The sequence below is a fragment of the Sceloporus occidentalis genome, unplaced genomic scaffold (genome assembly GCF_023333645.1).
Source record: "Sceloporus occidentalis isolate IW3139 unplaced genomic scaffold, rSceOcc1.0.p SCAF_21, whole genome shotgun sequence".
In the NCBI taxonomy this organism is placed as follows: domain Eukaryota; kingdom Metazoa; phylum Chordata; class Lepidosauria; order Squamata; family Phrynosomatidae; genus Sceloporus; species Sceloporus occidentalis.
Window position 1 is genome coordinate 9,592,570 of NW_028317001.1, and position 23,189 is coordinate 9,615,758.

Here is a 23,189-nt window from a genome sequence, read left to right on the forward strand (position 1 = left end):
AGCAGTGGTGGTATAATCCAGTCCAGATTCATCACGAGGCTTCGGTCATTCCAGTCCATCAGGTTCAAAGGGGAAATCTGAGAGTCCTCCAGGTCCGACCAGGATTCCAGGTAACAGGTATTCAGCCAACATTCAAGGCAAGAGCAAGGTGTCTCCCAAGCACCACGGATGGTTCTCAACCATGCTGGACCGAGGGAGGTGCTGGGATATTTCTAACCCATCTGGGTCTCGCATGTTCTAGCTAGTGGCTTCCTACTTAGCCACAGAGAATGCCCTTGTCTCTCTTCTTCTTGGGGTCTCTCTGTGGGAGTAGGCCCCAGTCAATCTGGCTCTGGAGGAGGGAAACCTTGCTGCTGGGAACCTGACCCTGGGACTGGCTGCAGGCTTAACTCCGGAGGATCTGGACAGTGGCTGCAGCCCTGGCTTGTCCCTGGGATCTCAGCCTCCCCCTCAGACTCAGAGGACAGACCTGGCTCCTGGCGGCAGGGCATGGCAAGCCCTCACCTGGAGCGCCACCTTCATTTCAAACCCCAAAGGGGGAAAGTTCCCAGAGACCTTCCCTGCAGAGTCTTGTAGGGCAACACATTTGGAAGGCACCCATTTGGGGAAGAGGAAGAGAGAGGGAGGTGCAGCGGAGAACAGGAGCCGGAATCACCTGTTCCTCTGGATAGAACTGGATTGCAGCTCCCAGCAGCTTCTAGCAAGCATGGCCAATGTTGAAGGAGAGTGGGAGTTGCAGTCCATCAACATCTGAAAATCTACCTGATTCCCATCCCTGTTGGAAAGGTTGGGTTGCTTTTAAGGAGTTTGTGGGGGGTGGCTTGCCCCAATTTGTTGGGTAATCAGCTCAGGACTGGCATCTCTGCCAGGATGATGTTCCTGCCACCCTCACGCTTGACCTCGCCTTGAGCCAGGGAAGAGCTGCCACACTCAGAGGCATTCCTAGTATATTTGTGCAAATCATTCATCAATCATCCCTCTCTTCCACTGCCTTTTCAGGCCCAGTGGAGCTGCTGGACAAGCAGAAGAGGGCAAGGCTTGCTTTCTCTTGCCAGACCCATAACTTCAGCACCCATTCCCAGCAGCACACTAGGTGACACCCCCTGCACCCTCCTGGCAATGCTCTTGGCCATCTTTCTGGCCTGGGCCAGTCAGGCACTGAGCCGTCTCCTTTCCTGATCTCTCACACCAAGTTATAGTCGGTGCCCTGACTGAGGTGCTCTGGCCAGTGCTGGAGGAAATGCTTGCCTTTGCGTGGAATGGGAATCTCTGGCTTCAATAATCTTATTCAAGAAGAATATACGAAGATTCTGAGGAAGTCAGTGACCATGTGAAATAAAAGTACTGTCAGTCCTTGGTATACGCTGGGGTTTGGTTCCAGGACCCACGGTGGATGCCAAAACCCATGCATGCTCAAGTTACAGTGGATCCTTGTTATACGCTGGGGTTTGGTTCCAAGATCCCCTGTGTATTACAAAATCTGTGTATGCTCAAGTGCCATTCAATACAATGACATAGCAAAATGGTGTCTCTTATAAAAAATGGAAACTCAAGGTCTGATATTTGAAATTTATACTTTTTTTAACATTTTCAAACTGTGTATCCTTGAATCTGTGTATAAAATAATCCGTGTATAAGAAGGGCTGACTGTACCTTAAATACAATGGCATACTAAAATAGTGTCCCTTAAATAAAATAAAATAAAAAGAGTTACTTTTTGGAACTGATAAATTTTGAAAATATTTTCAAGGTCTGGATGCTTGAATCCATGGACAAACATCCGTGGAAATTAGCTGGGAAACAAAGCAGTCCCAGATTGCAAGCAGACCTCTAGAAATTCCCTCCACAGCTGGTCCAGAAACATTCTAATTTTATGTTATCTAAGCAGAAAGGCAGACTAGTCCATCTTCTGGGATTAAGCTGGAGCCACGTCTAGCCAGCAAGAAAGGTCTGAAAGCGAAACAGCGTGGTGCCATGGACTGAGGGCTGGACTAGGACCGGGAGACCAGGATTCGAATCCTCACTCAGCCTTGGAAATCCATGGGTGAGCTTGCATATATCGCACTCTCTCAGCCTCAAAGGAAGGCTCTTCTGAATAAATATGGACATAAAAGAGACCCCTACGACTAAGTATTATACAGTGGTTTGAGTATTGGGCTAGTACTCTGAGAAAGTTTAAATCCCCACTCGGCTATAGAAACTCACTGGCTGCCCTTGGGCAACTTGCACTTTCTCAGTCTCAGAAGAAGGCAATGGTAGCAAGGTTTTTACCAGAGGACCTCAATGTGTGGGGCGGATTGTATGGGAGAAGGCGATCCCGTAAGTAAGGTTATAACCAAGACCTTGTACTGTGCCCTGGAAATAATAGGCAGCCAATTAAGAGATTTTAATATAGGTGTGATATGGTCACCTCTAGATCTTCCAGTGACCACTCTGGCAGCAATATTTTGGATTAGTTGAATTTTCCAGACTTGGTACAAGGGTAGCTTAGGTAAAGCGCATTACAGAAGTCAAGACGTGAGGTTACAAGAGCATGCATGATAGTTTTCGGTTCTACAGGTTCCAGGAAGGGGCGCAGTTGGCATATCAACCAAAGCTGATAACAGGTACTCTTGGCCATTGAATCTATCTGACTTGACATCTGGAGCAACGGATTCAGGAGCACCCCCAAACTGCAAACACAGTCCTTTAGGGGAAGTGTGACCCCATCCAGGAACGGTTGACAAACCTCCATACCTGGATTAGGATCTCCATCAAGTACCTTGGTCTTATCTGGATTCAGTTTTAATCTGTTTCTCCTCATCCAGCACATTACTGCCCCAAGACATTCATTCAGAGGGGAGATGCCTTCCTTAGTTGATGCAGAGGTCTGGCGCATGAAGAGATATAGTTGGGTGTCATCAGCGTACTGATAGCACTTCACTCCATGTCTCCAGATGATCTCTCCCAGCAGTTTCATGTAGATGTTAAACAGCATTAGTGACAGGATGATGCCCTGAGGAACACAAAATTTAAACCCCCTTTTAAAGGAACAACTGTCCCCAAGCATCTCTGTCTGGAATCTGCTTGAGAGAGAGGACCGGACCCATTGCAATGCATTGCCCCTGATCCCCAATTCCCTCAGGCTTTCCAGAACGATACCATGGTGGATGGTATTGAAAGCCACTGAGATCCAAAAGCTTCAACAGGGTCACACTTCATCTGTCGGTGTTCAAGCAAAGTTCATCTACTAAGGCGACTATAGCATTCTCGACTCCGCATCCCATCTTGAAGCCAGTTTGAAATGGATCTAGATAATCTGATTCTTCCAAGAATGCTTGGAGTTGAAGAGCAACTTCCTTCTCAATTACCTTGCTTAGAAATGGAAGATGGAGCTGTAATTGTTCATGTCCAAGGGATCTAGGGAGGGCTTTTCCAGAAGACGCTGAACCACCGCTTCTTTTAAGCAAGATGGAAAATAGCCCTCCTTAAGAGATGCTTCTATGATACATCTCAGGTCAGTCCTAAGTGCATCTCCTCCTTGGAGGACTAGACACGAAGGGCAAGGGTTGAGAGGGCAAGTTGTCTTCTTCACATTTCCAAGGAGATTGTCCACGTCCTGAGTACGCACAGATTTAAATTAATCCAGTATGATCTTATTCACGGAGTTAGTGGACACCTCACCTATAGCCTCTGGAATAAGGGAAGGAATACGCCCTTTCTTCCTTCCTTTCGGAATGGAGCCCAAGCTGCGGAGCTAGACTCAGGAAAGGCTATGAAGACTCTGCTTTGTACATATAGCTCTTTCTCTCTCAGTGTGTGTGTGTGTGTGTGTGTGTGTGTGTGTGTGAGTGTGTGAGAGTGTGTGTGTGTGTGTGTGTTTGCCTCTGTTGTTCTTATAGCTGGGAATGGAGCTGAGGACTGAGGAGAGAAGAAAGTGTCAATGTTGTGCAAAGGCAGAACTTCTTTGCATCAAAGAGTCCAGTGTGTTGAAATAGCAAAGAACTTTATTGAGAACACATACAAGGAATTCAGTGGTTAAGCCAGAACTACCCACTCCAAGCCAAACTATACATTAAAACCCCAAAACCTAAAACACCACCCTCTTCCCAACCTAGCCCCCATCTCCAGTTCCTACAGTCTATGCCCCACAGGTAACAAGGCCCCCTTTGCCACCCCCAGAAACTAACCCCCTTTCTGGTAATATCGGCCCCCAACTTTCTTCAGCCTACATCTCACCCATTGCAAAAACTAACATTCCCATTACTATTCGAGCCAGCTGCAACAAATCCCACTCCTCTATTTCGCTAACCTATACTGTACTACAATCTCCAGTCAAATTTATAAACTATGATCTATACTAACAGCAATGAAAACCTAAACTTAACAAAATATAACTTTAAAACATAAACAGACTTATCCACAGACAAACCACAGACATATGGCTAGACAACCCTTACAAACAAAACCATAAGGGCCTTTTCACTGCTGGATTGAAAATATATTTTCTATATTAATTCTTGAAAAAATAAAGTTAGTTCACTTCTGGGATTTGTGTGGCTTCTCTACTGTGTGGCCTCTCTGATGTCTCACTAGGCATGACTTGGATGAAAAACATTTCCCACAATGCTGGCATTTGTATGGCTTCTCTCCAGTGTGGACTCTCTGATGTGTCGCTAGGTTTGACTTCTGAGCAAAACATTTCCAACAATGTTGGCATTTGTAGGGCTTTGCCCCTGTGTGAGATCTCTGATGTATCACTAGGTATGACTTTGACGAAAAACATTTCCCACAATGTTGGCATTTGTATGGCTTTGCTCCTGTGTGAGATCTCTGATGTATCACTAGGTATGACTTTGAAGAAAAACATTTCCCACAATGTTGGCATTTGTATGGCTTTGCTCCTGTGTGAGATCTCTGATGTATCACTAGGTATGACTTTGACGAAAAACATTTCCCACAATGCTGGCATTTGTATGGCTTTGCTCCTGTGTGAAATCTCTGATGTATCACTAGGTATGACTTTGACGAAAAACATTTCCCACAATGCTGGCATTTGTATGGCTTTGCTCCTGTGTGAAATCTCTGATGTATCACTAGGTATGACTTTGACGAAAAACATTTCCCACAATGCTGGCATTTGTATGGCTTCACTCCAGTGTGGACTCTCTGATGTGTCACAAGGATTGATTTACGAGAAAAACATTTCCCACAATGCTGGCAGTTGTATGGCTTCTCTCCAGTGTGGACTCTCTGATGTGTCAATAGGCTTGACTTTAGAGGAAAACATTTCCCACAATGCTGACATTTGTATGGCTTTGCTCCTGTGTGAGATCTCTGATGTATCACTAGGTATGACTTTGATGAAAAACATTTCCCACAATGCTGGCATTTGAATGGCTTCTCTCCAGTGTGGACTCTCTGATGTGTCACTAGGCTTGACCTCTGAGCAAAACACTGTCCACAATGCTGGCATTTGTATGGCTTTGCTCCTGTGTGGATTCTCTGGTGTCTCATTAGGTGTGATTTCAGAGAAAAACATTTCTCACAATGCTGGCATTTGTATGGCTTTGCTCCTGTGTGGACTCTCTGATGTATCACTAGGTATGATTTCAAAGAAAAACATTTCCCACAATGCTGGCATTTGTATGGCTTTGCTCCTGTGTGGACTCTCTGATGTTTCACTAGGTTTGACTTGAAAGAAAAACATTTCCCACAATGCTGGCATTTGTATGGCTTCTCTCCAGTGTGGACTCTCTGATGTGTCACTAGGCTTGACTTTAGAGGAAAACATTTCCCACAATGCTGGCATTTGTATGGCTTTGCTCCTGTGTGAGATCTCTGATGTATCACTAGGTATGACTTTGAAGAAAAACGTTTCCCACAATGTTGGCATTTGTATGGCTTTGCTCCTGTGTGGACTCTCTGATGTTTCACTAGGATTGACTTCCAAGAAAAACATTTCCCACAATGCTGGCATCCGTATGGCTTCCCTCCTGTGTGGACTCTCTGATGCTTGACAAGGACTGACTTGTAGGCAAATCTTTTTCCACAATGCTGACATTTATGTGACATCTTTCTTGTGTGGACTCTCTCATGACTGACAAGTTCTTCTGTAAACAAGAACAATGACAGACAAGACTGAATCTCAGTGTTAAGAGAGGAAGGTGTTACCCAAGATTTAGCCCTACGTTCACCCCTCCCTATTTCAGGTTCAATTAATAAAGTTGGTGTGAGTGACCTGAGCATGACACTGTTCTGGATGCCCCCAAATCCATATAATGATTGTATCCTTACTCATAGGAGCTAGCAAAGAAGAGATTGTAGGGGAACTTCCATGAGGAAATCAGTGGAAGCAGATAGTCAGGCAGTTGAAAAATATTCCAATAAATATATGTAAAAATACTTTCAAAAGTGGCATCATTTCCTGTGAGGCTGCCATTGAGTGTTGAGTCAGAGCACATGGCATGATGCAAGCTAACGGTAGAGGATGCTTAATGCTGTGTGGCACTAGGAGATGACTCACAACCAATACAGTATACAGCTAAAAACGCCAATATCATTCTAGGTTGCATCAATATGAGTAAAGTTTCTAGATCAAGGGATGTAATAGTGCTACTCTATTCTGCTTTAGTTAGAATAATCCTGTGTCCAGTTCAGGGCCCCACAATTTAAAAAGGATGTTGTCAAGTTGGAACATGCCCAGAGGAAGGCAGCCAAAGTGGTGAAGGATCTTGAAACCATCAAGCCCTTTGAGGAGCGACAGTAAGAGCTCTTTGACAGTGCAACTCCCTTACTTTTGTGGAATCCTCTTCCTTGGAGGTCTTTAAACAGAGGCTGGATGGTGTTTGGAAATGTATTCCTGCATGGCAGAAGGGGGTTCAACTGGATGGCCCTTGTGGTTTATTCCAACTCTATGATTCTATAATGCTAGTGGAATCATAGCGCCATGATAATTTAGCACAAAAGGGACATCAGTCTCATAGAAAGGACAATGGATTCAGGTTCCTTACCCACAGAAGCCACATTCTCATAATTCTCCATCATTACACAATTGTACATAAGCCTCTGCTTCTTCGTCAACAGATTCCATTCGTCTTTGGTGAAATAGACCGCCACATCCGCAAAAGTCACCTGCAACAGAAAGCAGCCTTCATCCAGAGAGTGGCTAAGGAAAAGGGGAGGAAATTGCATTGTGCATCCCAAATATTATTTCATCACTTCAGAATTCAGTGCAGGAAATAAACTTTAAATTATGTTAGCAAGCAAAAACATGCTGCCTTTAAATCTAGTTTGTCTCGAATCCTTTCAATATAATATACTTAGGGAGCTGGACATGTTTAGCCTGGAGAATGCAAGGTTAAGAGGTGATGTGATAGCCCTGTTTAAATACTTGAAGGGATGTCATATTGAGGAGGGAGCAACCTTGTTTTCTGCTGCTCCAGAAAACAGGATCCGGAACAATGGATGCAAGCTCCAAAAAAAGAGATTCCACCTGAACATTAGGAGGAACGTCCTGAGAGTAAGGGCTATTTGACAGTGGGACACACTCCTTCCTCAGAATGCAGTGGCCTCTCCTTCCTTGGAGATCTTTAAGATGAGGCTGGATGGCCATCTGACTTGTATGCTTTGATTGAGAGTTCCTGCATGGCAGGGGGTTGGACTGGATGGCCCTGGTGGTCTCTTCCAACTCTATGATTCTATGATTCTAATATCATAAACAATATAATTTAGGCCATTGCTGGGATATTGAAGATGTAGTAATAATAATAATAATAAAAATTTTATTTGTACCCCGCCCTTCCGAATGATCAGGGCGGCTAACAAAATGCACCGAAGCGCAGACAAAATACAGAATTAAAAACATACACAGCAATATCAATCCATAAAAACAATAAAAAACCCCATTAGCCCAACCTCACGGCCACGAGAGAGGAGGGAGGCCCACAGGATGTGTTTAGTCGGGGAATGCCTGATTAAATAGGAAGGTTTTGAGGCCCTTCCTAAATTGGGCCAGGGTGGTGGATGAGCGGAGCTCCGTGGGCAGCGTGTTCCAGAGGGCTGGGGCAGCTATGGAAAAAGATCTTCTGGTCGTAGCAGCCAACCTAGCCCCAGGCACCTTCAGGAGTTGCTGCCCAGATGTTCTGAGGGTGCGAGGCGGAATGTACGGGGAGAGGCGGTCCTTCAGGAATCCTGGACCCAAGCCATTTAGGGCTTTATAGGTAATAACCAACGCCTTATATTGTGCTCGGAAGCGGATGGGCAGCCAATGGAGATCTTTAAGCACGGGTGTTATATGGCTGGTCCTGGGGGCACCAGTGACCAGCCGTGCTGCCATGTTCTGCACCAATTGCAGCTTCCGAGTTAGGTATAAGGGTTGCCCAATGTAGAGTACATTACAGAAGTCCAGTCTCGAAGTTACCAGAGCGTGTACAACAGTTTCAAGGTCCCTCTGGGCCAGGTATGGGCGCAGCTGTCGAATCAGCCGAAGCTGATGACAGGTACTCTTGACTGTCGCATTCACCTGAGCAGTCAGGTGAAGGGGAGAGTCAAGAAGCACCCCCAGACTGCGCACGGAGTCCTTCACGGGGAGCGTGACCCCATTTAGGACAGGTGGAACCACCGTCATTCCTGGACCAGGGGAACCTATCACTAGTACCTCCGTCTTCTCTGGATTAAGCTTGAGTCGGTTTTCCCTCATCCAGCCCATTACTGACTCCAGACAGGCCACAAGAGAAGAGACGCCATCCCCGGTCACTGCATCAGTCGGAGACATAGAGAAAATTATTTGGGTGTCATCAGCGTACTGATAACCCCGCGCCCCATGTCTCCGGATGATCTCTCCCAGCGGTTTCATGTAAATGTTAAATAGCATGGGGGACAGAATGGCTCCTTGAGGGACCCCAGTTTTAAGGGCCCGCTCACTGGAGCACACGTCCCCCAGCTGCACCATCTGGGACCTCCCAGAGAGGTAGGAGCGGAACCACTGGAGCGCAGTGCCCCCGATTCCCACCTCAGCCAGGCGCCCCAGAAGGATACCATGGTCTATGGTATCGAAAGCCGCTGAGATGTCCAAGAGCACCAACAGGGACACGCTCACTATCACAATACATACAGAACTTTTAGCCACCAAAGCATTATAGTGCATTTAGAAATTTCTTGCCACATTTCAGAGGCAAACGTCATTTTTAATAACAGTTTTGGGGAGCACACTGGGATTGAGGGCCACTGGGGCTACTCCATATTTAGATCCAGAGATGTTCCCCCATATCCTCCAACATTGCAGAGATGGGAAAAGGAAGACACATGTGGACAAGCAATCCAGAAGGCAGTGAAGATGGCCAAAGTTGTTTATGAGGAAGGTGACACAAATGGGGAAGGGCACAGCAGTTTGCTTTTGCTTCAGCCTCCTGGGAAGGGCAATATCCTGCCTCCGTCTTTCCTCTCTTCTCCCCACTTTTGAGTTGATGGGGTGCAAACTGAATGGCACTCAGGAATTGAAGTGAGCTGAGAGGGGGAAAGTGGGGGGAGGAGAGAGCAACCGGGACATTCTAAAAGCCCCTGAAAAAGTGGGGTGACAGAGGGTTAACCAGGACTGTCTCTGCTAAATTGGGAGCATATGTTCTCCGTTTGCTTTCATGAACTGGCCCAGCAGTGACACAGATGAAATTAATAGTCAAGAACGTCAACTCACCAAAGAATTCTTGTACCTCCGCAGCCTCTTTCTTTTGGAGCCCAACTCCCTCCGCTTGGCCTCTCTGTCAGCCATCAGGTGGGCAGGGGTCCTGGTGGTCTTGCACTTGGTCACTTCCAGCAAGAGAGGCCCCAAAGCAGCGTAGAAGGAAGCAGAGATGAAGTTCCTGAGAAAAGGGGCCAGGGTTAGGATTGACTTGGCAAGAAACCCTGCAGCACTCAAAGACACAGAGAACAGCATCCTGCTGGTGACATATGCAGGTGACATATGTCTCCTTTGGGCCAATACAGAGGTGGGCATCCCCTTCCTCCCTCTGCACCAAACAAAGCACCTTACATAGGTGCACTGCAGCTCCCCTACACAACAGATACTCCATGCCTTCTTAGAGTGGTGAAGGATGAGGAGATGGGGAATTGGAGAGGGCCCCGGTTATGTCCCTGTAGCTAGATGTGAACTGAGTGCATCATAAATAAATCATCTGCTGAAACGTCCAGAGCTCCCCAGTGCTTACCCCCAGCACCATCCCCTTTCCAAAGAAGGCTGCATCCGCACTATAGAAATAAGGCACGTTGACACCGCTTTAACCGCTCAGTGCTATGGAATCTTGGGATTTTACCTTTGGGACACTTACCCTTATCTGCCAGAGAGCTCTGGTGCCACAACGAACTACAAATCCCAGGATGGAGCGACGAGAGTTAAAGTGGTTTCGAACCGGATTATTTCTCTAGAGCAGATACAGCCTAAATCAGTTGTAAAAGGATAGAAGCACCCAAGTCTTGTTTTTACCATCCCAATAATGGTTTTCCTTTAAAAAAATAAGTAGTTTGTTTTAGTCTGTAATCCTTTGGTTTAAGCATTAATAAACTTATATATAAAAAGTCTGTAATCCCTATTTTTGTTGTTCTTGTTTGTTTCTATTTTTATTTGGTCATATGAGATGGCTTCCTTCTTGAGTGAAAATATCTTAATAAGAAACTTGGGAGACTTTTAAAACCTCCCAAAGGAGCCACTTTTGGCCTTTTTTGGGGTACAAGCCTCCTCTTAGAAGCCAAAGCCCAATGTTTATGAAGAAGAAGAATAAGGCTTGTATTAAAACTATGCTCCCCATTTCTGATCCCTTTTAAAACCCATGTTCCCCAGAAGGAGCAGAGCTGTGTAATAAGAAAACCCTCTCAGAAAAGAGACACAAAAGACACACAAAGAGACACACTTCCTTCCTTTTGGCCCAAGGAGCCTGGCCTCCTTCTCTCTCTGAAGCCTCAGGAGAGAAAGAGAAGCCTCTGTTCAACTGAGGCCTCAGAGAAGGTTCTGGAACATTATTCCCCACAGTCACAAGCAGCACAAAATGGCCGCTGGAACACAAAATGGCTGCCTCTGTCTCAGTGGTTGGCAGTTTGAGGCCTTCAGGGATCCCAAAATGGAGGATAAAAGGGCCCCAAAGTCAGAAGGGACCCCAAATAGGATTTCCAAACCTTATCAACAGATAAAATCTTTGCTGATACTATAATACAGAGAGTGACTGAGATACTAGAACATGGCCACATAGCCTGAAAAACCCACAAAAACTATCACTGAGATAGTATTAATAAATATTTTTATGTCTTTATAAATAAATAAAATTTAATAATAAGAATAAGAATAATAAGAAGTTACAACCAGGAGCTAGTCCTCCCTGTGGCTTTCCCCCCAGGAGCCCCTTCTCCCTCTCCTTCTTCCCCTGAAGAATCCTCAGAGGGCTCTCTGCTCCTCCTCCTCCTCAGGCCCTTCCTCTATGCCTTCCTACTCCTCCTAGGACTGCATTCCTGGCCCCACTTTCTTGGAGTTAAGTCCCAGTGATTTCTGGTTCAAAACATACTGCAGTAATGATGATGAAGATGATGATGATGATGATGAGTCTCTTCCTTCAAAAGCACAAAGCCTTGTGGAAGCTCAAACGCTAACAGAGGTCCAAATCACACGGCAGAAATAACCCTCTTTCAGACAGCTTTAACTGCCTTTGCTCAGTGCTAGGGAATCCTGGGGATTGTAGTTTATTGTGGCACCTCAGCTCTCTGACAGAGAAGGCTAAATGTCTCACAAAACTACAGTTCCCAGAATTCCCTAGCATTGAGCCAGGGCAGTTAAAGCAGTCTCAAACTGGACGATTTATGCAGTGCATTGTGTATCTCTGTTGGTCTTTGAGTTTTCACAAGGTTCTGTGGTTTTGGGAACAAGAAACTAATTATCATAATTGTTGTTGATGGTGATAATAATAATAATATCCCATTCCCCCTCATAAAGGGACACAAGTGAAATTACAAGTTTAAGAAAATTGAATTATAACACACAAAAGTATACATTAAAATAGAAGTAAAAAGAATTAAACTAATTCAGCTCCCCCTCTGGAAAGTGGGAGAGACCTGGAAGGGACATGAAATGGGAAGAGAGGAAAGGGGGGGGGGATGCTGAGGGGGGGTCTCTCATGTCCTGGAGTTTGTACCCATTGCTCCGTCTCCCGGTCTCCTCCGCTGGGAGAAAGGGAGCGTGTGGAATTCTGGGAAAGGCTGGCAGTTGGCTTGGAGCCTGAATAGGGTTCTAGAAGGCTGGTGGCTTTGACTGTTGGCTGCTTAGGAGGAAGGGCTCATCTGGATTTCCCTGGCAGTGAAGGAAAGATGGGTGCCTCAATGAGGAGCTCTCAAATTTAGTTCCTATGTGATAATGATGAATGAGAGTGAAAGCCCCCAGGTTGGAGTCAATAATGGGGGGCTGGAAGCCCTCCTCCTCCTTCTGAAAGAGGCCTCAAGGCTCTTCTGGCTGCCAGGCCTCCTTTTCTCTCTTGGGAGCTTCTGTGGGGTCATGATATTTTGGAGGGGAATCCCAAAGGGAGTCTGTGACCAAGGAACCTCAGAGTATGATCAAGATTGCAAGGTTGTTCCTGAGGAAGGAGAGGCAAACTAGGAGAGGCTGCAGCTGTTTGCTTTTGTCTGAGCCTCTGGGAAGGGCCCCTCTTCTCCTTCTTCCTCAGCTGTCTTCTTGGAGGGCACTGCCTTTACACTTTGGACTCAGTTTGCAGCAATGGCAATGAGCTCAAGAGAAGGGAGAAATGGCAGGAGGAGAAAGAAGAAACCAGCTGAGAAGGTGGGAGGGCAGAGGATGAATCAGGGGTAATGTCCCTTCCAAACTGGGAGAGTTGGAGGGCATGCAGAAGGGGCTGGGCCTGGAAATGGAGGAGGAGAAGGGGGCTTGCAAAATGACCTCCATGGATGAGAAAGTTGGGCCTAGTCCATGAAATGTAATGGCCCAGTGAAATGGTGTCCATAATATAGGAGCCAGTGTGGCATATTGGTTTGAGCATAGCTGAACTATGTCTCTGGAGATCTGGTTTGGAATCCCAGCTCCGCCATGGAAAACCATTCGGTGACCTTGGGCAAGTCACACTCTCTCAGCCTCAGGGAAAGGCAATAGGAAAGCTATTCTGAAGACATTTGCCAAGGAAACCCTGTGATAGGTCTGCCTTAGGGTCACCATAAATTCAAAACGACTTGGAGACACACAACAATAACAACAACAAAAGCAACATCTATTATATAAAATGGCAAAACCAAGAATTGCTCTTGGAATTTACATTATTTTTCTATATTTTCAAGCCTTGAATGGTTCAGTCCACAAGTAAAGAAATCTGTAGATACAGAGGGCTATCATCATCATAATAATCATCATCATGAAAAAGTAGAGGGTCTTCTTTATCAAATTTGTACCAGGAGGGCGACTAAAATGGTGAAGCGTCTGGAAACCAAGACCTTTGGCTTAACAAGGCTACAGGCCTCTTCCCCCACAAAAAACTCTAATGCACCCCTGAAAGGAGTTCCTCCCTCTCACTTCTTCTTTGTGTGGAGAGCCCCTTCTCCCCCGCAATGTCCCTCTCTCTTCTCCTCACAACCACAATCACAACAACAACCCTGTGAGGTTGTTCTGCCAGGCAACAGAGACCAGTCCCTCCATGGTCTCCTTCTGGGTCAGAGGAAGGGGATGGAGGGAAGGCCTTGGCAGCCATTGCTTTGTGTGTGTGTGGGGGGGGGGGAGGCAATTGCCTTCATGCCATAGACCAATACCTCCCCCAAAAGAGAGTATTCATTGAGGCCTTTCCTCCTTCCCCCCATGGCCACCTTTCCCTCCTCCTTCTAGGCCTGCCCCCCACATTCACCTTTCCTCTCCTGGCAATGGGAAATGGGGGCTCTAAGATTTTTCCTGTCCCCCTTTGAGAAGCAGCTCCAACACAACAGATACTCCATGCCTTCTTAGAGTGGTGGGGGATTAGCGGATGGGGAATTGGAGAGGACCCTGGTTATGTCCCTATAGCTGGATGTGAAATGAGTGCATCATAAATGAATAAATAAACAAATAATCTGCAGAAACCTCCAGACGTCCCCAGTGCTTTTCCTCATCATCGGCCCATTTCCCAAGAAGGTGTCATCCACACAACAGAAATAAGGCACTTTGACACCACTTTAACCGCTCAGTGCTATGGAATCCTGGGATTTTACCTTTGGACACTTAGCCTTCTCTGCCAGAGAGCTCTAATGCCAGAACAAACTACAAATCCCAGGATTCCATAGGATGGAGTCAGAAGACTTAACACACTTTAGAACTGGATTATTTCTGTAGTGCAGATACAGCCTGAGTCGGTTGTAAAAGGGTAGAAGCACCAAAGTTGATTTTTATCCTGTTAAAAATGGTTTTGCTTTTTTAAAATATAAACAGTTTGTTTTTCTGTCTAATCCTTATTCTTGTTGTTCTTGTTTGTGTGTTTGTATGTTTATTTGTTTCATTCTTGGTAATATGAGTTACTCTGGTCTGTCTCCTTCCTTCTTGCATGAAAATCTATTAATTAGGAAACTGGGGAGACTTTTAAAACCTCCCAAAGGAGCCACTTTTGGCCTTTTTGGGGGACTAGCCTCCTCTTAGAAGCCAAAGCCCAATGTTTGTGAAGAATAAGAATAAGACTTGTATTAAGACTATCCTCACCATTTCTGATCCCTTTTAAAACCCATGTTCCCCAGAAGGAGCAGAGCTGTGTAAGAAAACCCTCTCAGAAAAGAGACACAAATGTAATACAAAGGGACACACTTCCTTCCTTTTGGCCCAAGGAGCCTGGCCTCCTTCTGACTCTGGAGCCTCAGGAGAGAAAGAGAGGCCTCTGTTCAACTGAGGCCTCAGAGAAGCTTCTGGAACATTATTCCCCACAGTCACAAGAACCACAAAATGGCTGCCAGAACACAAAATGTGAGTCTGGGGCAGGGGGCGGGGTCTTCCAGCTGCTCTGCCCCCATTGGCCAGCCTCAAAAAGAGGTGGAGCTTCTGCTTCTTTTTTTAGCTCTGTGCCAGAACACAAAATGGAATTCTGGGAAATGTAGTTTTGTGAGACATTGAGCCTTCTCTGTCAGAGACCTCTGGTGCCACAATAAACTCCATTTCCCAGGATTCCCTAGCACTGGGCCTGGGCAGTGAAAGCTCTCTCAAACTGGACTATTGCTGCCGTGTGTTTTGGACCTTTCTTGGCCGCAAACTGTCCATAGCCTGCAATGCATCTCCTAATTCTGTTGGCAGTCCCTCCCTCCCAACACTTTCTGATTTCCCCCCAAAACCAGGGCAAAGCTGGCAGATGGAAAGAGGTTTTAAAGCAGCATTTAAATCTGCCATATTTGCTTTTAAAAGACTAAATGTCCCAAATGCTATTATCAGTTTTGTAGCTATTATTACAGAAAGACGTAGAGTGCAAACTCCTCAAGTACCTTTATTTTCTGGAGTGAGATGGGATTTTCCAACTGACTCTCTGTGATGATCTCCGGTGGTCCAAGCAGCCAAACTGCGGCCCTGAACTAATAATAATAATAATAATAATAATAATAATTTTATACCCCTCTCTTCAGCCAAAAAGCTATCAGAGTGTCTTACAAATTGTTAATTAGACATTTAGACATTATGGCTCTTAGCCCAGTAGACCCTTAAATTCCTTAAATCACGCTGCCTCCATCCAGTGAATTATTTTTTAAATTTTTTTTAAAAATATTTTATTATTAAAACATATATACAAACAAACACATATCAGTCTTCATATACAAACACACACACACACACACATACACCTACTTATGCATTTCTATCTTACATATTCATCTTTCATCCTTTATTAATATATTCTACCAAAAATATTCTAAAGAGGGGACACTTTTCTCTTGCCTCAGCTCTTCCTCTAACCTTTATCTCTCTACTTTAATCCTTTCCAAATCTCTCTCTCTCTCTCTCTCTCCACACCTCCCAGTAAATTATAAAAGGGTTTCCCTTAACCTACACTGGGACCAGATAAGGAACCTTATTTCTCCTCCTTTACTGATCTTCCCAAGCATCAACCGATCCAAGACACGTGTAAAAGGAGCATCGAGTAGTAGATACTCCAAGGAGATATTTACTATAAATGACAAAATATAACTGAAATATAAGTCCTACAAGATATTAAGAGTCTTGCAGGTACAATATTTGTAAGTATATAATATTCAATTCATACAAGCTATTAAAAAATAAATAAACCCAAGCGTCCAATTCTGAGACTAACTTCCAAGATCCGCTCTTTAACTCTCTCTCTCTCGATCTCCAACCAACACAATTCCCCCAACTGTCTCTTGGTCTCTCAGGCCTTATATCTCCTTCTCACGGAAGCTTCCAGAAGAACCTTTATCTTGCTTTCTGATTGGTCAAGAGAGCCTTCCGTAGCAGTGATGTCACTCTGCATTTGCATAAACCTCCCTTTTCTGCCTGAAGAAGACCTCCATTGACTGGAGCCCAGTCATTGCACTTTCCCAAGGCATGGCTTGCACCTATTTCCAATGTTGTTCTTGGGGTCTGCCTTCCAGTTGTTTCCAGGTCTTATGGTGACCTTATGGGAGTCTCTGAAGGGGTTTTCTTGGCTGGTTCCTTCAGAGTGGGTTTCCCATGGCCATCCTCTGAGGCTGAGAGAGTGCGACTTGCCCAAGGCTTCAGTTGTTTAGGAAGCCTTTCTGCTTTATCTTCTAGAAGGCAGATGAAGTGTTGCTTCTTGCTCTGAAGAATGAGAGGAACATTATGGCATCCAAAAGGCTAACATTCTCTGGAGTTATGTCTGATAATATGAATATATAGGATTGAAATACCTGTTCATATATTAAAAGAATTATAGTGCACCCCATATCATAGAATCTCATAGATATGAACCTTAATAGCAGTTAACCAAATTAAACAGTATATAAAACAAAAACATGAAACAAGGTAGACAAGGCAACTGTTACATGGATTTGTCATTGGTTGACTGGCCGAACCCAAAGGATATTCAACAGTGGCTCCTTTTCATCCTGGAGAGAAGTGACCAGTGGAGTGTCCAGTAGGGTTCTGTCCAGGGTCCAGTGCTATTCAACATCTTTATCAATGACTTGGATGACAGAATTGGGGGCATACTTATCAAATATGCAGATGAAACCAAATTTGGAGGAGTACCTAATACCCCAGAGGACAGGATCAAAATGACCTGAATAGATTAGAAAGCTGGGCCAAAGCAAACAAAATGAAATTTGACACGGAAAAATGTAACGTACTACATTAAGGATGGAAAAATGAAATGCACAGATATAGGATGGGGGAGACCTGGGTGAATGAAACTATGTGTGAAATGGATCTAGGAGTCTAAGTAGATCACAAGTTGAACATGAGTCAATAGTGTGATGCAGCAGCTAACAAGGCAAATGCAGTTTTAGCCTGCATCAATAGAAGTATAGTGTCTAGATGAAGGGAAGTAATAGTCCCACTCTATTCTACTCTGGTCAGGTCCCACCTGGAATATTGTGTCCAGTTCTGGGCCCCACAATTCAAAAAAGGATGTTGAGAAACTGGAGTGTGTCAAAAGGAGGGCGAATAAAAGAGTGAAGGGTCTGGAAACCATATCCTATGAGGAACGACTTAGGGAACTGTGGATGTTTAGCCTGGAGAAGTGAAGGTTAAGAGGTGATATGACAGCCCTGTTTAAATATTTGAAGGGATGCCATATTGTGCAGTAAGTAAGCTTGTTTTCTGCTGCTCCAGAGAACAAGAACTGGAGGAATGGATGCAAGCTCCAGGAAAAGAGATTCCACCTCAACATTAGGAGGGACATTGGGACAGACTCCTTCCTCAGAGTGTATTGGAGTCTCCTTCCTTGGAGGTTTTTAAATAGGGGCTGGATGGACATCTCTCACTATGCTTTGATTGAGAGTTCCTCCAAAACAGCAGGGACTTGATGGCTCCAGTGGTCTCTTCCAACTCTACGATTCTCTGATTCTGAGATTACAATGGGAGAGTCGCAATGCTTAAGGTAAGGAGCAGCAACCTGAAGAAGTCACAATAGTGCCATCTGAATACTTCAGGCAAGAAGCATCAGTCCGAGATCACAATGGGACACTTTCAATGCTTCAGGTATGGAGGAACAGTCTGAAGTGACCATAGTCCCATCTAAATCCTTCAGGAAAGGAGGATAAGCCTGAGATCACAATAGGCCAGTGTCAGTTATTCAGGTAAGATGCATGAGCCTGAAGTCACAATGGGCCAGTCTCAGTCCTTCAGGCAAGGAACATCAGACTGAGGTCACAATGGGACACTATCAGTGCTTCAGGTAAGGAGCATCAGACTGAGGTCATGATGGGCCAGTCTCAAAATGGCCGCTGGACCACAAAATGTCTGCCAGAACACAAAATGGCCACCTCAACCTTAGCGCTTCACAGTTGGCAGTTTGAGGCCTTCAGGAAACCCATAATGGAGGATGTAAGGTCCATAAAGTCAGAAGTGACCCCAAACAGGATTTCCCAATCTTAACAATACCTAAAGGTTTTCCTGATGCTCTAATATAGAGACTCCTGAGATAGTCAGTATTCGCAAGCAAAGGAGGGCCAAGAGAACCCTTGTCTTGGGTGGCTCTGGATCTCTGGTGCCCAACAAACTACAAATCCCAGGATTCCACAGGATGGAGCCAGGAGAGTTAACACAGTTTCAGACTGGAATATTTCTGCAGTGCAGATACAGCCTGAGCTGGTTGTAAAAGGGTCGAAGCACCCAAGTCTGGTTTTTACCTTCTTAATAATGGTTTTACTTTCAAAAACTAAGCACTTTGTTTTTCGGTCTAATCCTTATTTTTGTTGTTGTTTGTTTGTTTCTATATTTGATTGTTTCATTCTTGGTAATATGAGATGGTCTGGTTTGTCAACTTCCTTCATGCACAAAAATCTCTTAATAAGAAAACTGAAGACACTTTTAAAACCTCCCAAAGGAACCACTTTTGGCTTCTGACTCTGGAGCCTCAGGAGAGAAAGAGAAGCCTCTGTTCAACTGAGGCCTCAGAGAAGGTTCTGGAACATTATTCCCAACAGTCACAAGCAGCACAAAATGGCTGCCAGAAAACAAAATGTGAGTCTGGGGCAGAGGGGGTGGGGTCTTCCAGGTGCTCTGCCCCCATTGGCCAGCCTCAAGAAGAGGAGGAGCTTCTGCTTCTCTATTTAGCTCTGCGCGCGGAAGACAGAGAGGAGAGAGAAGCAGAGTTTTAGAGGGAGAAGGAGACAGACAGAGAGACAGGAAGGAAGGAGAGAGAGGGGGGAGTGGAGTGAAGAAACAGCAGAGAGACAAGGGCTGGAACCACTAGGCTTCACTGCTGCCCTGAGGTCTGGCTGGGCCTGGCTTGGGTCTACTGCTGCTGCCTTTCTTTGGCCACTGCCATTAAGGAGGGGAGGAAGGAGGCCCAGCAGTCCTTCTAGGCAAGGCCCACTCTCTCTGAAGGGGATTTCAATGCTTTTAATGGTGGCTCTCATGCTGTAGCAAAGATGATGATGATGATGATATGAGGCCTGGGGGGGAGGGATGGAGCTGCCACCAGACCTTAATCATCATTAGTGCCACCATCACTGGGCATTCTTGTTCTGCACCACTGTAATGGCCAGTACTATGGAACTCTGGGAATGTTATTTTGGTTTGACATTTTAGGTGTTGTTAAGGTTTGGCAATCCTGTTTGGGGCCCCATCTCACTTTGGGGCCCTTCCATCCTCCATTTTCAGTTCCCTGAAGGCCTCAAACTGCCAAGCGCTGAGACAGAGGCAGCCATTTTGTGTTCTGGAGGCCATTTTGTTCTGCTTGTGACTGTGGGGAACAATGTTCCAGAACCTTCTCTGAGCCTCAGTTGAACAGAGGCCTCTCTTTCTCTCCTGAGGCTCCAGAGTCAGAAGGAGGCCAGGCTCCTTGGGCCAAAAGGAAGAAAGTGTGTCTCTTTGTGTGTCTTTTGTGTGTATGTTTCCTGAGAGGGTTTTCTTATTACACAGCTCTTCTCCTTCTGGGGAACATGGGTTTCAAAAGGGATCAGAAATGGGGAGGATAGTTTTAATATAAGACTTATTCTGATTTTTCACAAACATTTGGCTTTGGCTTCTAAGAGGATTCTTGTCCCCCAAAAAAGTATAGTTCAATCTTTTTTCCAAGTGTATTCTCAGTGGTCTAATTCAATTGCAAAACCAAAGTTTTGAGATCATCTGATCATATTTTCTTTAATAACTTCCTCTTCTGTATAGATTTTAAGAATACAATTATAAAGTCTTGCTAATAAGGCATCTTTATTCAACATTATTTCCTGTTCTAGATCAGAGTCTGATTTGCAAATACCGGATTGTTTTTTATCCATAAGGAAGAGCTCTCTAATTGTCTGTAAAAGAACCATGAAAGATCATAACTCTGATCATTAGGATCTTCTCATGTCTTTATTCTAGAACCAGTTCTATTTGCATTGATTCTTTATAGGAGATCCAATTTGCGTCCTTTTTTGAATCTCTGGTATCTTTTCTCAGGGACTGGACACAGCTTTGGGGCACCTTTTGCTGTAAGTGACCCAAGTGCAAGACCACAGGACCCCTGCCCACCTGATGGCCGACACAGAGGCCATGCGGAGGGAGATGGGCTCCAACAGACAGAGGATGCAGAGATACAAGAACTCTTTGGTGAGTTGAGGTTCTTGACTATTAGTTTCATCTGTGTCACTGCTGGGCCAGCTCTTGAAAGCAGGTGGAGAACATACTCTCCCAATTTAGCAGAGACAGTCCTGGTTAATCCTCTGTCACCCCATTTTTTCAGGGGCTTTTAAAAATGTCTCGGTTGCTCTCTCCTCCTCCCACTTTCCCCCTTCTCAGCTCACTTCAGTTCCTGAGTACCATTCGGTATGCCCCCCATCAACTCAAAAGTGGGGAGAGGAGAGGAAAGAAGGAGACAGGATATGGGAGACAGGAGGCTGAAGCAAAAGCAAACTGCTGAGTCCTTCCTATCTTGTGTGATCTTCCTCATAAACAACTTTGGCCATCTTGACCACCTTTTGGTGTTGCTTGTCCACATGTGTCTTGCTTTTCCAATCTGAAAAGTTGGGGGATATGGGAGAACATCTCTGGATCTAAATTGGGGGTGGGCTCCGTGGCCCTCAAGCCCAGAGTGCTCCCCAGAAATGTTTTTTAATAATGGCATTTGGTTCTAAAATTTGGCAAGAAATGTCTAAATGCACCATAATTCTTTTGTGGCTAAATGTACTGTATGTGTTGGGATAGTCAGTATCCTAACCCATCATCAATATCCCAGCCATGGCCTAAATTATATTGTTTATTTTTTTGTAATTTATCTTTATTAATTATTTCATTTTCATTTTTAACACGTATTTCCCAAACAGTTCTAAAAACAAGGTCAATTACAGTCACAATTTCCAACATACAATACTCTCTTATCTTCTTTTCTTCTTTTTCTTCTTCACTTCCCAATCTGCTGTCTTTTGTGTGATATTTACTGTAGTCTTTCTGCTTCTTGCTAATATTACATACATTCCGTCTATTAATCAACAAATATTTTTCTATGTCCTCTCCCATGTTACTCCTTATTAACTTATAACAATTTTTTCTCAGGAAGAGGGGGACAAATGAGGGAATGTATGTCCACATGTATATCTCCAAATTATATTTAACAAAGAAGAGTCCTCTCTAACTTTGATTTCCTTGAATATATTCTTTCCCCTGGTCCCTATCTATATTGCCCCTCTCCTCCTTTTCCTACTATATTCTTTATTAATGTTAAACCAGGTCTTTATTGATACCCTATCTCTTTTTCCAATACAGTCAGCCCTTCTTATACACTGATTTGTTATACATGGAAAATGTTCAAAAAAAGTTTGAAAATGTTCAAAAAAAGTATAAATTTCAAATATCAAACCTTGATTTTCCATTTTTTATAAGGGACACCATTTTGCTATGTCATTATTTTTAATGGGACTTGAGCATACACTGACTTTGTTATACACGGGGGATATTGGAACCAAACCCCAGCGTATAACAAGGTTCCACTGTATTTCGTAATTTTCTTCCAATCCTTTTCTATATTATCTCCTTTCTTATCCTCTAACATATAGGAGAGTTTACCTATCTCTTTGATCTCACTGATTTTTAATAACCAGTCATCTATCCATAAATCTTCTTCTGATTTCCACTTTTGGGCTATCATCGTCCTTGCCAATGTAATCAAATATAACATTATCCGCCAAAGTTTTTTCTCATCCTCACTTTTCAAAAAGTGTGTCATATTTAACAGGTACAATTCTGTTTTTTTCTTAAATTTGATACCATATATTTGTTGAATTATTTTGTGTATTTCATCCCAAAACTTTCTCACTTTTTCACACTTCCACCACATGTGGATCATCGTACTCTTTTCTTTATGGCAATTCCAACATTTATCCATTTCCCCTTTGAAGAGCTTTTTTATTCTAACCGGAGTATAATACCACCTATTACTAATTTTTAGGAAATTTTATTTTAAGTCTTGGGATCTGTTAAAAGCATTTGTCCTTTTCCAGGCTTTTCCCCATGCCTCCAATGGAATTTCATGTCCCACGTCCTTTGCCCAATCGAGCATATATTGTTTTATTGGTTCGTTTTCCAATTCTCTCTCTCTAAATAGTTTATAATATTTACCTATTTTCTTTTCTTCCGTTTTCATTGTCAGTTCATCTAATTCCATTAATTTTATCTCAATTCACACTGTCCTAATATCCTAATTGAACATCCTTTTTATTTGGTAATAACTATACCAATTTATTTCATTTTTTTCACTGATAATTTCTTCTCTGGATTCATAGTAATTTCTTGTTTTCCTTTTATTAAATCTATATATCTGCGCCAATATTTCCCAGAGTCCCATCTATTAGCAAACGCCTCTTGCGTTGACACCCAAACAGGTATTTTGAAATAGAAAATTGCTTTTATTTTCCTCCAAGTCTCCAACAAGGCTCTGCGAATCGGGTTATTATGAAAGTCTCTGTTAACAGTAATTTTGTTATACCATAAGTATGCATGCCACCCGAATCTCAGATCTGGACCTTCCAAATTTAATGTTTGTGTATTATTTAGCCTAATCCAATCCTCTAACCAGAACATATTACATGCCCATCTATATAGCTTTATATCTGGCATG

At 44.1% G+C, this 23,189-nt stretch overlaps 2 protein-coding genes across 2 annotated transcripts in view; one reads left to right on the forward strand and one right to left on the reverse strand.

Annotated features, from left to right (window-relative positions):
- LOC149301567 (uncharacterized) overlaps positions 1-23,189 on the forward strand; it is a 107,883-nt gene that overhangs the window by 76,580 nt on the left and 8,114 nt on the right. The window lies entirely within an intron of this gene.
- On the reverse strand, positions 3,985-6,054 carry LOC149301570 (uncharacterized). Its single transcript, XM_089484245.1, has one exon. The coding sequence runs from the start codon at positions 6,052-6,054 to the stop codon at positions 4,519-4,521; it is 1,536 nt and encodes a 511-aa protein (XP_089340371.1). The 3' UTR covers positions 3,985-4,518.

Bases quoted from the DNA above. Each gene is read 5' to 3' on its own strand.
- LOC149301570 (XM_089484245.1), bottom strand. From the start codon at position 6,054: ATGTCACATAAATGTCAGCATTGTGGAAAAAGATTTGCCTACAAGTCA.